The following is a 16982-nucleotide window of genomic DNA, read 5'->3' on the forward strand; positions in this document are numbered from 1 at the left end:
AGCTAAAGTGGTGCTTCAGGTTAAGAACAGTTTCAGGTTAAGTACGGACCTCCGGAACGAATTAAGTACTTAACCTGAGGTACCACTGTATATTCTCTGCGGTGGTTGCTGGCATGTCCAGTATATGGCAGCATAAGGCATGTGAGAACGACACACGTAACATTTCCCACAACACAAAGTTACATATAGTAATCAAAGAAAACACTACATTTTTATGGTGCGGAGTTAGAATGCAGTAGAAATATCTGTCATGTAGGTCTTTTAGCAGGCTGTGCATTGGTAGGTCCAAGAGATATAAATATTTTCATTGAAAGATTTTCGTAGATGATTAAGGTACAGAAAACATCCATGTTTTCAATTCATAGAGTCCTTTCTATGGGTCAGTTACATTCGGTGTGAGATGCTGCTGTCATAGGCATTGTGAGGTTTTGTAGGGAGAAAGAAAGGGGGGCAATGCATAGTTCGGAAAATACCCAGGACTACTTTTCTGATGGATTTTGGGCGGGCCAAGAGCACATGGATGCTGCAAAGGTCTCACTGTCACATCAGAATCATCACTGTTTGCTTTTGTTAGGTGGGATCAGAGTGTCAGTCGGTAAGCAATGATTTGTGTGTAACTCCAAAAATGTTATGGAACCAACCCGTGGTAGCTTGATTGGTAAGAATCTTAAGAAGAAGAAAATTGATCCAGCATATCTTCCTTGAATAGCAGTCATTCCATTAGCTGACAGCTCAAAGTTGAACACAGTTATCATAATTTTGACAATTTGATTGAATAGTCCCTTTAATGGACATTCCCTGTTGGGTATTTGAGGACCCATTTAAGTGGATCGTAATAAATCTAAAAAAACGACACGTTAAATAAGAAATCATGCATGGTAGGTCTCCGTTGTCATTTCTGCAATTGAAAATGCACGTTTAAGAGATCTATGCTCTCCTAGGAGGAAGTCATTACTGTTCTGTGTAGTTATTGAATGAAATATAGTTTGCATTAAGGGTAACTGTATGCTTCCACTTGGAGCTCTTTGTTGCAAACATAAAGCAAGGGGAAAGTAAATGGCATCCCAGCAGTTCTCTTCCTAAGTGGTGCCTTTTGCATGTGAATACTTTATTCTCCCACATTAAGCAAGTCTGCTGTATAAAATATTGTAGAGAACCTAACATGTAGCCTTTCAGCTTCTACAGAGCTTTACAAATAATTTTTTTTGGGTTCCTATGAAGATAAAGAGTGCTTTTCACTGAAGCCTAGAAACAGGGAAGGTCTTTTGCATAGGAAAAAAAAGCATGCATTTACAACATTACTGTGTGTGTGTGTGTGTGTGTGTGTGTGTGTATGTATGTATATATATTGTTGTAACACTTATAAATATGTAAGCAGCCATTCCTGGATGGTGCTTTTGGCTTGCTTTTTTTTAATCCCAGGATTCTCCAAAGTGTCTTAGGGGTATACATATACTCACCTTAGCATCTGATTAAACATTTGTTGGAACCATCTATCAGGAACTGGTTTGCAATTGTTGGCTTCCTCGCTCAATAAATGAGGGAGTTAAATGAGAGATGGAAGCAGGAAGATGTGGCAGAACGGCAGAAGAACAGGAGGCCTGGTTAGCTTTTTGCTGTGTGGCAAAGTGATGCCTAGGAGCCTCTCTCACATGGCCATCGGATGGCGTAGATTGCAAGGTTCCCTTCATTTGGCAAAGCTCCATTTGTTGTTATGTGAACAGGGCTTGGCTAGTCCACACTTGAAACCCTTTGCAAATAGAGAGGAATAGCTAGGGTTACCATATGTCCAGGAAAACTAGGACAGGTCCTCTTTTTGATGGCAAACATGCCTATTCGGGTGGATTTTTTTACAATTTAAAGGGAATTAAGGGGTGATATGATAGCCATGTTCAAATATATAAAAGGATGTCACATAGAGGAGGGAGAAAGGTTGTTTTCTGCTGCTCCAGAGAAGCGGACACGGAGCAATGGACCCAAACTACAAGAAAGAAGATTCCACCTAAACATTAGGAAGAACTTCCTGACAGTAAGAGCTGTTTGACAGTGGAATTTGCTGCCAAGGAGTGTGGTGGAGTCTCCTTCTTTGGAGGTTTTTAAGCAGAGGCTTGACAACCATATGTCAGGAGTGCTCTGATGGTGTTTCCTGCTTGGCAGGGGGTTGGACTCGATGGCCCTTGTGGTCTCTTCCAACTCTATGATTCTATGAAATGTTTGGGGGTTGGGCTGGGGCTGCTCTGCACGCCGCGGATGCTGCCAGCCCGAGTTGGGAAAAGAGGCACATAGGCATGGCAGTGGCAGGCCCGCACCTGCATGCCTCTTTCCCCGGCTCGGGCTGGTAGTAGCTCAAGCTGTCGTCCTTTTTGCTCTTCAAGATATGGCAACCCTAGGAATAGCAAGCAAGAGTTGGCGAGCGACAGGCAAGGGAGCATATTTAATAAGTCCAGAAAATAACGGAAACATTTTAACATAATTCTATTTATGGTACGAACAGCTCAAAAGTCATGTACCATTAAAAGTTAAAAATTCTGTGTTTTCATATTCTATGAATATAATTCAATGAGCTCAAGATGAAAATCTATCCATTTCTAGGGTGAATTTTAATTGCTCTTATTCTCTCTGTGTGTGTTTTTTTAAAGTCCTTATGTACAGCAGTAAGAAATACCAAATATTAAGTGGCATATTAAATAACTGAATTAAAAATGTTTATTATTATTTTTAAAATTCTACCCACCCTCCCAAATTGTTTAGGAGTGGTTTACAAAAAACCCTTACCCTTTTTTTTAATCCTCACAACTGTGCGACTGTTTCAGGCTCATTGAAAGAGCTTCATGGCTGAACTGCAGTCCTTACTCAGCAGCTAACTGTTACACTACACTGGCTTTCTAAATACATATTCTAACAATGTGTTGTTCTGGACGTAGTTTGGACAAGTTCAAAAATGCATAAACATCGCAAGCAAACTTCCAAACGGCAACTAGAGATGTGAAAAAGTAAGCAAGGACTCAGTTGTGTAGCAAGACTTCTGCTCTCAAATGCAAGAGCAAGATGCGTTTCTGCCTCTTTGGCGGTGCTGCCATTGTCACAAAAAACCCTCAGACTTTTTTTGTGGTTAGGAAAATGATAGGGAAATGCCTTGGGAACTGAGTTGACCGTTGCTCAATGCATTTTTTTACAACCTCACTGCAAACAGAAATGAATTCTCGACCTCCGTGCAAATGTTGCGGAAACAAAAGGACGAATAAGCAGGTTGTCTGGAACGGCCCTACGAAAACAAGGAACTAAACAGAACATAAACAGGGAAAGTTTATAGCATCTTCTGAACTGAATTGGCTCTCGGAGAAGATACGATATAAGTTTGTAGCTTATCAAATTTTATTTGAATTTAAAGGTGGTTCTGGGTCTTCCCTCCCTCGCCCCAGACTTTGCTGTAAAGCTTGAAAATACGTTAGAACGACAGAAATAGCAGCAGAAACAAAACTGTGTATTCTCAGTGAAGCAGAGTTTTAGCAAGATAGGAGATTCTGGGCAATGCACAGAGTACTGCGACAGAAATTGCGGAGGTGGTGCAAGTTTTGCCATCTGGCAAAGACCCTCAGCCAGCTGGATTCGCTAATGGCTCCTATATAGTATTCAATCAGGCTCTTCTGAAAGGCGTGACTGGCATCTTTAATTATTCCAAATTAAGAACGAGCATGCCAGATACTACTGCCTTGGATACAAAATATATAAGTGATGCTTTTTAGAAGGTAAAAAGTCATGGTCCCAGTCACTGTGCTTCATTACATTAGTAAAAGTGAAAGCATGTTAGCCAAATTGTTGCCTTGCGAGTGATTTCTCAAGTATTTGGTGCATCAGGGCAACATTTTAAATTATCTGTATTTGCAAACTTGTTATTTCGTGGACTTTCAGTTTGTTCAGTTTGAGGAGTTACTGTTATTTCAGTGGATACGATTAAAAAAAAATACTTTTCACAAATCTTAATTTATACGGCTGCAGCAGAGCGAGAAATGGGGTCACCTCACTCTCTCAGTTGAAAGCCCATCTGCCATTTGCCTCCTACTTTCACTGAACTATTTCCATTCAAGCTGGTCGTTATAAGAACTTTGTAACTTTAAGAAATAGTGCCTGTGTTTGCTGGTTTTCCCTTTCCCTCCCCTCCCATTTTTCTTCTTGTGCTGTATCTTTTAGATTGTAAACATGAGGACAGGAACTGCCTTACTTGTAACTCATATAAGCTACTCTGGGACCATTTTTGGTGAAGAGTGGCGTAAAAATACTTTAAATAAATAAAAGTCTGGGCACTTAATGTAGAACTTTCGGCCTTCAAATATCTGTGGCCTTTTAGAAGTGGGTGGGATGTTCTTAATGAATCCCATCCCCACCCCCGGTTTTATTGTATCTGTGTGTGGGGGGGGGGGTGTTTATTTGTTTGTAAGTCACTTTGGATAAGAACAGTGCTTTATTCTATTTAAAAAAAAATGTTTAGGGGTATTCTCATTTTCCTACTCATTGAAATACTGCCCCTCAATGAGGCCAAACTCAGATTCACAAAATGTTTAGGGGTATGCGTACCCCTGTGTACCCCCAGGGGAAAAAAGCACTGGATAAGAATAAGAATGATAGAAGAACTGTTATTCTCTCCTGTTGGAATTCCATGTTGAGTTTGTCTTGCTACCGGTATGTGATTGGTAAGGGCAGGGTATAGTTATAGGGGTAAGGTAAAGGTAAAGGGACCCCTGACCATTAGGTCCAGTCGCAGACGACTCTGGGGTTGTGGCGCTCATCTCGCTTTATTGGCCGAGGGAGCCGGCGTACAGCTTCCAAGTCATGTGGCCAGCATGACTAAGCCGCTTCTGGTGAACCAGAGCAGCGCACGGAAATGCCGTTTACCTTCCCGCCGGAGTGGTACCTATTTATCTACTTGCACTTTTATGTGCTTTTGAACTGCTAGGTTGGCAGGAGCTGGGACCGAACAACGGGAGCTCACCCCATCACGGGGATTCAAACCGCCGACCTTCTGATTAGCAAGTCCTAGGCTCTGTGGTTTAACCCACAGCACCACCCGCGTCCCTTTAGTTATAGGGGAGAGTGTAGTTATTTCCTCTTGCAAAGCAAGATCGCCCTTCAGAGTAGCTATTATGAATTGTGGGGCAAGAACTCCCTCTATCTTTGTGTGGGCTTGAGAGCCTTTGTATGTCTAAAGGGAGAAGTAGTTAGATCTGGAAGACAAAAGCAGCATCAAGCGTCTGTTGCCAAACCTGGTTTCCTGGACCAGAGAGGGTATTTTTACACCTGAAATTGCATGTGCTTTGACTTCTGCTCTTCTGGTCTCCTTCTAGCATATGCAGTGTAGAGAGATCCTCAGAGGCCCCTTGGATCACACAGTGAGACCTTATGAAGGTTAAAGGATGACACCCCTTGCAGTGCCAACTGCAAAAGAAAAACTGGAGGTGGAGCAGGGCAGCAATCAACTGCCTGTAACCTTGAACAAGAGCACTACTGTTTGAGACCCGGGATGCACTGCAACATTTTGTTGCAGGTCCCACTTCCGTGTTCACAAAAAGAATGAGTATGGACGGGGTTAGGGGTCAGCGATTCATGCACTGATAAAATAACCGTTGAGAGCGTTACTGAAAATGTGTAAACAAAAATAACAATGAGTGCATTCTCTGATAACGTGGTACTGAACCCTTATTTTTGAACTATCTTCCCCCAGTCTAGCTCTGCACCCGGAAAAAACCCTGGTTGCTACAGGGCAAGTTGGGAAGGATCCTTACATTTGCATCTGGGACTCCTACAACATACAGACCGTTTCCATCCTGAAGGATGCTCATACCCACGGAGTTGCTTGCTTGGCTTTTGATTCAGACGGCCAGGTATGTATCTACAGTATTTGGCTAAGACCTAGTCATTTCAGAAGGCCTTTGGAGTACCAGGCTGAGATGGCTTAGCAGCATCTTTCATTTCTCTTTGTTGCCACCTTAATATACCACCCTAGTGAGAGGAAGATACTTAGCTATCCCAGAATCAGAGCGTCTCTGCAAATGCAGAAAGCAGGAACCCGATACTCTGGAGCATATATTCTTTTCCTGTGATTTTGGCAGTTGTGCCAGAGGACAATTATTTGAGGCCCTAAAATTTAATAGACAGATTTTTACACAACCAACCTGTTCAGGACCTGCTGGCGGACAGTGATGACCAAATTACTTTAATAGCGGCTGAATTTTTAAGTGCTGTCCATGAAGAAAGAATGGGCCATGATAAAGAGACTTAGTGGTTTTTAATGGTAGGTGATATTGCTATGTTGTATTATATTATCTATGTTCATCGATTTATTTCTTGGAGTTAAGAATAAGACTGGGATAAATTGTGTTTGCTGAGCCTGTATTTTATACAGTCTGTATATGATGCTTGTTAGTTAATGTGTGGTGTGTTATGCCTAATAAAGGATTTTGAATTTGAAATTTGAATATACCACCCTGCTGTGTTTTCATGGTTTTCATTGGATTGTTTTGTAACTGAGGTTTTAGTGGTTCAAGTGTATATACAGGGGTACCTTGGTTCTCAAACTTCATCTGTTCCGGGCGTCCGTTCCAAAACCAAAGCGTTCCAAGACCAAGGCACGCTTTCCCATAGAAAGTAATGCAAAATGGATCAATCTGTTCCAGACTTTTAAAAACAACCCCCAAGACAGCAATTTAACATGGATTTTACTACCAAAGAGACCACTGATCCATAAATTGAAAGCAATAATGTACTGCAGTAACACAATCAATCAATCAATCAATCAGTAGCTGAACTGGGTTCCCCACAGTCACAAAAGCAAAACAAAAAAGAGCCGTAGAAACAAAAACGAAAAATAAATAGCAAAAACAGACAGACCTTAGTGTAACACTCAAAATGGAAGTAAGGCACTCAAATTAGAATCGTAACACTCAAAATGGAAGTGTGGCACTCAAATTGGAAGCATGACACTCTAAACAGAGCACGTTCGGCTTCCGAAAAATGTTCGCAAACCGTAACACTTTCTTCTGGGTTTGCAGTGTTTGGGTTCCAAGTTGTTTCAGTACAAAGGCATTTGAGAACCAAGGTATCTCACTGTGCATTGTGAGCTACCTGAAAGCTCTGCTGGGGCCAAAGAAGCTGGTTAAAAATGGAATAAGTAGGAACAGTTCATCAAGTCACCATTAGCACTTTGCTATTTGTGGGCAGAGGGTTGTATGCCATTTAAAATATTTCATAGAGGGGCACCTGATGTTGGCATTTCACAAGCCAGTATACAATGCCCTTCCTGCCACCCTTGCCTGCTTTCTTAGCCCTCTTCTTGTTTTCTCATTAGGAACTGTATGCTTCTTCACTAGGGACCTCTCCAGACATCCTTTTCCTCGTGCATTCATGATGATTTGTACTTTTGACAATACTGGGGCAGTCAAACACAACCCCACTTTCAATACTGTTTGCACCTGGAAATGTTTTGGAGTTGGTCATACTGTTTCATTTCCAATAGGTGCACGTCCCACAACTTTTCATACCGCAAGCATTCTGGGTTTTTTTTATTCTCCTGCTTTTGTTGTGTTGTAGTCCCTCCAGAAAGCAATATGTGGTAGTATTGCAGAGCAGCTAATAAAGCAGAATAAATCTACAACTAATGCACTAAAAAAGGTCAAAAAAATAAAAGGTCAAGGACCCCTGGACAGTTACGTCTAGTCAAAGGCGACTATGGGGTTGCGGTGCTCATCTTGCTTTCAGACCAAGGGATTATTGTGTCGGGAACCTATTGCAGAATATACCTGCAATAAAACACTAGTCTAGAGACCCCTCAAAAAAAGGAAAAGGTAAGCTTTGTCACTTTTTAAAAGCTATCATTTTGTATCACTGCTGGCGTAAACCAAATACTCTGTTTTATATGAGTGAGTTTAATACTACCTGTAAACCATCCAAGCTGGTTCTGCTTGTTCTGCTGTTCTGTTCTGCTGTTCTGTTCTCATCTGTGCCAGGCACAGGGCAGTAAGGAGGAAATTAGAAGCTAATCTGATTTATTTGCTTGAAAATATACTTCTCTGTCCAGAGGAAGGAAATGAGAGAAGCATTAGGCATCCAGCAGGTTTAAATCATCCCAGTTGTTATCTGCAGTAAGCTTTATGATTAATTGCAGGCCGTTGTTCCCTTTTCCATAGAAAAGTTTAGCAGGAGCACTAAGAGACAAGAGCTATTGCCACCTCTAAATGTATATCTACACTGCATACGGAACCTAGTTTCACAGTCATTCCCTCTCCTGGGAATTACAGTTCTGTGAGGAGAGAAACTAGGGAGTTAAGAACCTCAGCATCCTCTTCAAACTACAATTCCCCAAATTCTTTCGGGAGGTAGCTAGATGCACCTTTGGGGCTGCTAGAGTTAGCTATATTTCAGTGGTGTTTAAATAAGGGCTATTGAAAAATGTGAGGCATAATTCTGTTTGCTGAACTGTGTGGCAGGTTTTAATTTCTCGTTCTCCAGCAAGGGTAGCTAAGAAAATTAATTAATCCATAAGACTTGAGGGCTTGTGCACGCCCTGCTAGAGGCCAGTTCTAGCGTGCAAGACAGAATTAACATTTCCCCTGTTTCCATTGATGTGTCAGAATAATTTGTTTCCAGGGCCTATAGGAGGTTCCCAGCTCAGTATTTTTATGTAGCCTAGGGAGAAGATAGCCTCATCGTAAGGTGCATGTGGTAGGCTTGCCATCTTTCAAAAGGTGAACACCCGGACATGAAGGTTGCTGAGGTTTTTTTGCAATTACAGTGATGGATCACAATTTCTTCATGTTATTTCTGGATAGTAGGGAGGAAATATATATATGGGGTCATAGAATTGGAAGGGACCCAAGGGTCATCTAGTCCAACCCACTGCAATGCAGGAATATCAGCTAAAGCACGCAAGACAGATGGCCATCCAACCTCTGACTGGAAACCTCCAAGGAAGGAGAACCCACAGTCTCCCAAGGGAGACCATTCCACTGTCGAACAGCTCCTACTGTCAGAAAATTCTTTCTGATGTTTACAGTGGTGCCTCGCAAGACGAAATTAATTCGTTCCGCAAGTCTTTTCGTCTTGCGAGTTTTTCATCTTGCAAAGCACGGTTTCCCATAGGAATGCATTGAAAATCAATCAATGCGTTCCTATGGAAACCGCCTTCAGACCAGGTCCGGGGACAGTCTGTCCCCCAACCTCTTCTGAAGGCCGGCGGGGGGCGAAAGTCTTTGCTCCCCCCCCCGCCTGCCTTCCCGGGAGAGCGGAGACTTCTCCGCTGTCCCGGGGCGATCTTAAAATGCTGGCGGGCGGCAGCGAAGCCTTCGCTGCCGCCCGCCAGCTTTTTAAAAACCCCGGGACAGCGGAGGACTTCTCCGCTGTCCGGGGCGATCTTAAAATGCTGGTGGGCGGCAGCGCTGCCGCCCGCCAGCATTTTAAAATCGCCCCGGGACAGCGGAGGAATTCTCCGCGGTCCTGGGGCGATTTAAAAGCCCCCGGGAAGGCAGGCAGGGGGGGACAAAGACTTTTGCCCCCCGCCAGCCTTCAGAAGAGGCCCTGGACCTCTTCTGAAGGCCGGCGGGGGGCAAAAGTCTTTGCTCCCCCCCCGCCTGCCTTCAAAAGCCGTCCGGGAGCATTTTAAAATCGCCCCGGGACAGCGGAGGAATTCTCCGCTGTCCCGGGGCGATTTAAAAGCCCCCGGGAAGGCAGGCAGGGGGGAGCAAAGACTTTTGCCCCCCGCCGGCCTTCAGAAGAGGTCCAGGACCTCTTCTGAAGGCGGGCGGGGGGCAAAAGTCTTTGCTCCCCCCGCCTGCCTTCAAAAGCCGTCCGGGATAGCGGGAAGCGCTTCCCTGCTGTCCCGGACTGCTTTTAAAATGCTGGCGGTGGGGAGCAAAGCCTTTCGGCCCCCGCCGGCCTTCCTGGACCTCTTCTGAAGGCCGGAGGGGGGGGGAAAGGCTTTGCTCCCCACCGCTAGCATTTAAAAGAGGTCCCCGGAGATTTCCCTATGGGCTTTCTTCTTGCGAAGCAAGCCCATAGGGAAATTCGTTTTGCGAAGCGCCTCCAAAACGGAAAACCCTTTCGTCTAGCGGGTTTTTCGTCTTGCGAGGCGTTCGTCTTGCGGGGCACCACTGTAGTTGGGATCTCCTTTCTTGTAACTTGAAGCCTTATTGGACCCAGGGCACATTTGGACATCTTAGGAGTTGTTGCAGGCACCACAAAATACTCATTTAATACAAGAAAAACTGGCAGAGCTCACAACCGCCACACCTCAATCACCAAACAAAACACAAACAAAAAAAGCAGGAAGCACTGCCTAAGGCAGTTGTTGCCAATTAGCTAGGTGCTGCAGAACCTCTGTTTCTCAAAAGCCAGGCTGTGGACCCCCTACTTTTGAAAACTTTGATATCTCTATGGCAGCTTTTGTGATGTGAATGGTGTCACAGACCCTCTGGGACCACCAATAGGAAACCATGGACATACGACCATTATAATTTTATGTTGTGAACCACCCTGAGATCTGCGGACATGGGGTGTATTTAATAAATAGTATTATAACCAAAACCAAAAACCAGAGGAATTATACCAGAAAGAAATGGATGTCTCGTATACCCCAGGTAGTGTGGTTGCTGACCTTGAGCCAGACATCCTGGAAAGTGAAGTCAAATGGGCCTTAGAAAGCACTGCAAATAACAAGGCCAGTGGAAGTGATGGCATTCCAGCTGAACTATTTAAAATTTTAAAAGATGATGCTGTTAAGGTGCTACACTCAATATGCCAGCAAGTTTGGAAAACTCAGCAGTGGCCAGAGGATTGGAGAAGATCAGTCTACATCCCAATCCCAAAGAAGGGCAGTGCCAAAGAATGCTCCAACTACCGCACAATTGCACTCATTTCACATGCTAGCAAGGTTATGCTTAAAATTCTACAAGGAAGGCTCAAGCAGTATGTGGACCGAGAACTCCCAGAAGTGCAAGCTGGATTTAGAAGAGGCAGAGGAACCAGAGACCAAATTGCAAACATGCGCTGGATTATGGAGAAAGCTAGAGAGTTCCAGAAAGACATCTACTTCTGCTTCATTGACTATGCAAAAGCTTTTGACTGTGTCGACCACGGCAAACTATGGCAAGTTCTTAAAGAAATGGGAGTGCCAGATCACCTCATCTGTCTCCTGAGAAATCTCTATGTGGGACAAGAAGCTACAGTTAGAACTGGATATGGAACAACTGATTGGTTCAAAATTGGGAAAGGAGTACGACAAGGCTGTATTTTGTCTCCCTGCTTATTTAACTTATATGCAGAATTCATCATGCGAAAGGCTGGGCTGGATGAATCCCTAGCCGGAATTAAGATTGCCGGAAGAAATATCAACAACCTCAGATATGCAGATGACACAACCTTGATGGCAGAAAGTGAGGAGGAATTAAAGAACCTTTTAATGAGGGTGAAAGAGGAGAGCGCAAAATATGGCCTGAAGCTCAACATCAAAAAAACGAAGATCATGGCCACTGGTCCCATCACCTCCTGGCAAATAGAAGGGGAAGAAATGGAGGTAGTGAGAGATTTTACTTTCTTGGGCTCAATGATCACTGCAGATGGTGACAGCAGCCACGAAATTAAAAGACGCCTGCTTCTTGGGAGAAGGGCAATGACAGGCCTAGACAGCATCTTGAGAAGTAGAGACATCACCTTGCCAACAAAGGTTCGTATAGTTAAAGCTATGGTTTTCCCAGTAGTGATGTATGGAAGTGAGAGCTGGACCATAAAGAAGGCTGATCGCCGAAGAATTGATGCTTTTGAATTATGGTGCTGGAGGAGACTCTTGAGAGTCCCATGGACTGCAAGAAGATCAAACCTCTCCATACTGAAGGAAATCAACCCTGAGTGCTCACTGGAAGGACAGATTGTGAAGCTGAGGCTCCAGTACTTTGGCCACCTCATGAGAAGAGAAGACTCCCTGGAGAAGACCCTGATGTTGGGAAAGATGGAGGGCACAAGGAGAAGGGGACGGCAGAGGACGAGATGGTTGGATAGTGTTTTCGAGGTTACCAGCATGAGTTTGAGCAAACTGCGGGAGGCAGTGGAGGACAGAGGTGCCTGGCGTTCTCTGGTCCATGGGGTCATGAAGAGTCGGACACGACTAAACGACTAAACAACAACAACAACAACATAACCAAAAGAATCCACATCCCAATTTAAAAAATGGGGTGGCAGGGGATCTTGATGGGTGTCAAGGAGTTGTCTGAAGGTGACATGTTGCTCACAGACGCCACCCTTTATCTGTTTTCTGGGAGACCACAATCTTTGTTATTCACTCAGAGATTGCAGTCTTTTTTGTGTTGTCCGTCTTCACTGCTGTGTTTTGCCCCAGGACCTTTTCACCTGTATGAATGAACAGCTCCAGCATCTTCTTCTGTAACGGCAAATGGTTTTGTCGCATTGCCTCACCAATGTTCATGTGCCCATTAGTTGGAGCCTATCAGTGGGTTATCCATTCCAGTTTCATCAGAGCGTATTTCTAATGAACCATGCCAGTTAAACCAGCCCCATTAATTTTGCATTGCTGGTGATTGGCAGTGCTTTGAAAAGCTTCAAGGGCACCGACGGTTTTCAGGCTCAGAAAGGCTTTGAGGAAATGGTTTCAAAATTTCAAAGGCCACTGTCTTGCAGAGCAAAGATATTTCAGTGTAACAGGAGATTCTCCATTTGCACTGAAATTAATAGCTTTGAACGTTTCCTGTCCTTCTAGACTATTTTCTTGGGACCATTATTGTGCCAACAAGTAACAAATTAGTAAGCAGGTTTTCAACTCAGGTGCATATTAAACCAGACAAGTGGTGTGCCATCCTTCCCACATGCATATTCATCACCTTATGGCTGCAATGTGTGTGAATGGGCAAATAGACATTTTGTGCAGCAGTACCTAGCAGTTCGAAAGCACACCAGTGCAAGTAGATAAATAGGTACTGTTCCGGCGGGAAGGTAAACGGCGTTTCCGTGCACTGCTCTGGTTCGCCAGAACTTAGTCATGCTGGCCACATGACCCGGAAGCTGTACGCTGGCTCCCTTGGCCAATAAAGCGAGATGAGCGCCACAACCCCAGAGTCATCCACGACTGGACCTAATGGTCAGGGATCCCTTTACCTTTACCTTTATCCCAGAAAAGTCCATTTGGGCAGGGAAATGAAGTCCTTAATTTGGGGAGGGGCTATAGCTGAGTGATAGAAAAGGTTCAATCCTCAGCATCTCCAAGTAGGGCTGCAAAAGGCCTCTGCTTGCATCTCCAGAGAGCTGCTGCCAATCCCTGTAGACCAGCCTTTCTCAACTTGGCCTCCTGAGGTGTTGCTGGACTACAGCCCCCATCATCCCCAGCTAGCAGGGCCCAGTGGTCAGGGATGATGGGAGTTGTATTCCAACAGCATCTGGGGACCCAAGGTTGAGAAAGGCTGCTATAGACTTGGGTTTCCCAATCTTGGGTCTCCAGCGGTTTTTGGACCACAGTTCCCATCATCCCTGACCACTGGTCCTGCTAGCAAGGCATGATGGGAGTTGTAGCCCAAAAACAACTAGAGACCCAAGTTTAGGAAACCCTGCTATGGACAATGCAGAGCTAGAAAGGTCAAAGATCAAAGGTCTGATTCAGTTCAAGGCAAATTCCTATGTTTCACCAGGGGGAAAAAATATTTCCTTTAATAATTAATATTTTAATTGTCTTCATAAAATAAACACTAACATGAAATAAAATATACAGTTATATACTCCCAAAACCAGGAGCAATTGTAATTTAACAAGGGTAAACAATATTTAAACTTACATTATATATGTCGGGCTGCCATACGTCAATCGAAAAAGTTGGGGGTTTTTTGGGCATTTTTGAAAAAGCTCAGCAACTTTCCTTTTTGAAATATGATTCCAGTAGCTAATTTTCATCATTATTAAAATCTGCCAACCACTTTGAAGCTGGAAATACAATACTTTTTGATGGAATCAGTTCACGCATTCAGCTGCCACTGACAGAGTATAGAGGAATCAAATTAACTCCAGGGATGTTTCAACCAACTCTTTAATTCAATTCTAAGACCATTAGAATAGTGATGGCAGCATGCAGGATACCAATGTTAAAGTATTTTAAAACTTATTGAGGAAGATTTGAGAACTGAGGAGTGAGGTTATTACCCCTCTACTACTTTCCACAACAGGTCACTCAACCATTTGCAGGTGACAGTAAAAACTGCAGAAAAATTTAGCTGGGGCAATTAGAATAAGATCTGTTATTTGGTTATTGATGTAAACCTCCAGAATGTATTTTGCATAGTTAAGGGTTGTTGTTTTTTTTACCTCTATCTTTCAGTACGTTGTATTTTATTTTATTGCTTTGGCTAGTCGCTAATGCAAATAAAGATGCTTCTTATGACTGCAGTGAATAGCTAACTCCTGAGTGGGTGTTCATTTAACAAAATCATTCTTCTTCTTTCAGCGTCTAGCTTCAGTGGGACTAGATGCCAAAAACACAGTCTGCATTTGGGAATGGAGAAAAGGAAAACTTCTTGCAGCAGCTACTGGCCACTCAGACAGGGTAATCAGCTAATGCGTTTGGCATAAACGTTTTTTGTAATATTTCTGAAATATTTCTTGTAACCCTTTTTGTTGCATTGATGGAGCTGTTAACTTCTCTCCCCCCCCCCCCATTAAGCCAATGCTCACAGAAATAAAATATTATAATTTAGTTTATTAAATTATTGTGGGAAGATGATATTTCGTGATATTATAGAGACAGGGAAATTCATAAGTGGGACTTCCGTGATAGGATCTCCCAACAATTTTTTCTCTACTTGAAAGCCACAACAGGGGCTGCTAATTTGATTGGAGAAGGGACACGGGCAGGAAGTGTGTATGTTTATTTTCCCCCTGTGCCATTTCCCTAATCAAGCACCCCCCTTCCATCTTTTCAAGTTGCCATTTGCAGTGGCGAAGACTAGGGCAAAATTCAAAGTGTTGGTGTTGACGTTTAAAGCCCTAAATGGCCTCAGCCCAGTATACCCGAAGGAGCGTCTCCACCCCCATCGTTCTGCACGGACACTGAGGTCCAGCGCCAAGGGCCTTCTGGCGATTCCCTCATTGCGAGAAGCAAAGCTACAGGGAACCAGGCAGAGGGCCTTCTTGGTAGTGGCGCCCGCCCTGTGGAACGCCCTCCCATCAGATGTCAAAGAGATAAACATTCAGAAAACATCTTAAGGCAGCCCTGTTCAGGGAGGTTTTTAATGTATGATATATTAGTGTATTTTTGGTCTTTGTGGAAGCCTCACAGAGTGGCTGGGGAAACCCAGACAGATGGGAAGGGTATAAATTATTATTATTATTATTATTATTATTATTATTATTATTATTATTAAGGAATCACAGCTATAGCATCCCTGTCAGATGGCCGTCCAACCTCTGCTTAAAAACCTCCAAAGAAGGAGAGTCCACTACGTTCCGAGGGAGTCAGATCCACTTGTCAAAGAGCTCTGTCAGAAAGTTATTTTTGACATTTAGCTGGAATCTCCTTTCTTGTAACTTGAATCCATTGGTTTAGATCCTACCCCCGGAGCAGGAGAAAACAAGCTTGCTCCATCTTCCGTGTGACAGCCCTTTAGATACTTGAAGATGGCTATCATCTCCCCTCCTAGTCTCCTCTTTTCCAGGCTAAACATACCCAACTGCTTCAACCATTCCTCATATGGTACACGTATTGTATCTCCCTGTCCCTCTCCAGTGGGACTTATTGAAGGCTTGTTCAGTTCCTTCAGCTGTGCTGTTATTAACTGTGTTAGATACTGGCGTTTTCCAGCCATTGTCAGTTTTGCCGTCACATGTGTAGATTGTTTTTGACACTGAGGGATGGAGACATAAATGAAATTGAGGCAAACACTTGCCAAGAGGTTTGTATGCCTTACATGGTCTTCATGATGCTGTTTGCGCTTCCCGTAAACATTTTTCATCCATATGGAAAGTCAGCTATATTCACGTATATTATTGGTAATAGAACGTTAGGACTTTATAGAGAACCAGGCATACGTTTACTGAATTTATGACATATCTGATATGAATGCATGTGGTTTCTAATTTAGTGTAGCAGTTTTGAATATTTTTTGACAGATCTTTGATATTTCCTGGGACCCCTATCAACCCAACAGAGTGGCTAGCTGTGGAGTGAAACATATCAAGGTAAATTGGTTTTGATGCTTTGCATTGCCAATGAAAGAAACTCTTTATAATTCCTTGGCATATTTTCTTTTACATTTTTTTTTAAAGCAGTGACTGTTATGTAGCCAGCTCAGTGTGGCAAACTTCCAGAACTATTCAATATAAAGTGATTGCAGTGACGGAGTGCTTATCAAGCAAAGCAGAAGGGACACATAGTATAGTTTAGGAAATATTTATTTCCTGCTTGGCTTTCTCTCTCTTTCTGCATTTTCCCCCAAGATGAATTGATTTGGAGTGAAGATTACTTGAACCAGCAATTTAAATAATCACAAAATGGAAAACGTTAAATTGCAATCACCAATTTTAATCAATTTTTCCATTTGTATTTCATTTTTTTCTCCAAGGCCGTTTTTTCTTTGGCTGCTATACCCAATTCCAACATATCATATACCCAATACCAACATTAAATTCCATGTTATTCTGTATTTCTCTTTGTTTCTCAGGGTAGCACTTGCATCTACTGATGTCCTCCCTCTCATGCACACACACACACACACACACACACACACTCACACACACATGTATTTAAGCAATTATATCGCATAACAATTTCAGCCTTATTAATTAAGCATAATTAGTTCTGCATTGGGGAACGGAAGCTGTAGCCAGTCCTGCAGCCCAGCATGAAAACCAACTTGTCGGATTTTGTTGTCAAAGTCCAAAAGATGGGCCCCTTTTAGCCTGTAGAATTCACTTTGTTTAAATGCGACACCCAAGACTGGAGTAAT

General features: G+C 43.3%; 1 protein-coding gene across 5 annotated transcripts in view; it reads left to right on the top strand.

The window, feature by feature from the left end:
• Positions 1 to 16982, top strand: part of EML6 (EMAP like 6) — a 167578-nt gene that overhangs the window by 43035 nt on the left and 107561 nt on the right. For 4 of the 5 annotated variants that reach the window (XR_014562725.1, XM_083732978.1, XM_083732974.1 and 1 more), the window contains exons 3-5: positions 5720 to 5879; positions 14486 to 14584; positions 16147 to 16215. Coding sequence is in view for 3 of the 5 variants with exons in the window: in XM_083732978.1 (XP_083589104.1) it covers positions 5720 to 5879; positions 14486 to 14584; positions 16147 to 16215 (328 nt within the window). In the remaining 2 variants the exon portion in view is untranslated. Of the gene's footprint in view, positions 1 to 5719; positions 5880 to 14485; positions 14585 to 16126; positions 16216 to 16982 lie in introns of those variants that run through there. The other variant, XM_083732976.1, reaches the window with a different exon arrangement.

Source organism: Podarcis gaigeae (assembly GCF_964106915.1).
Source record: "Podarcis gaigeae genome assembly, chromosome: 3".
NCBI lineage: Eukaryota > Metazoa > Chordata > Lepidosauria > Squamata > Lacertidae > Podarcis > Podarcis gaigeae.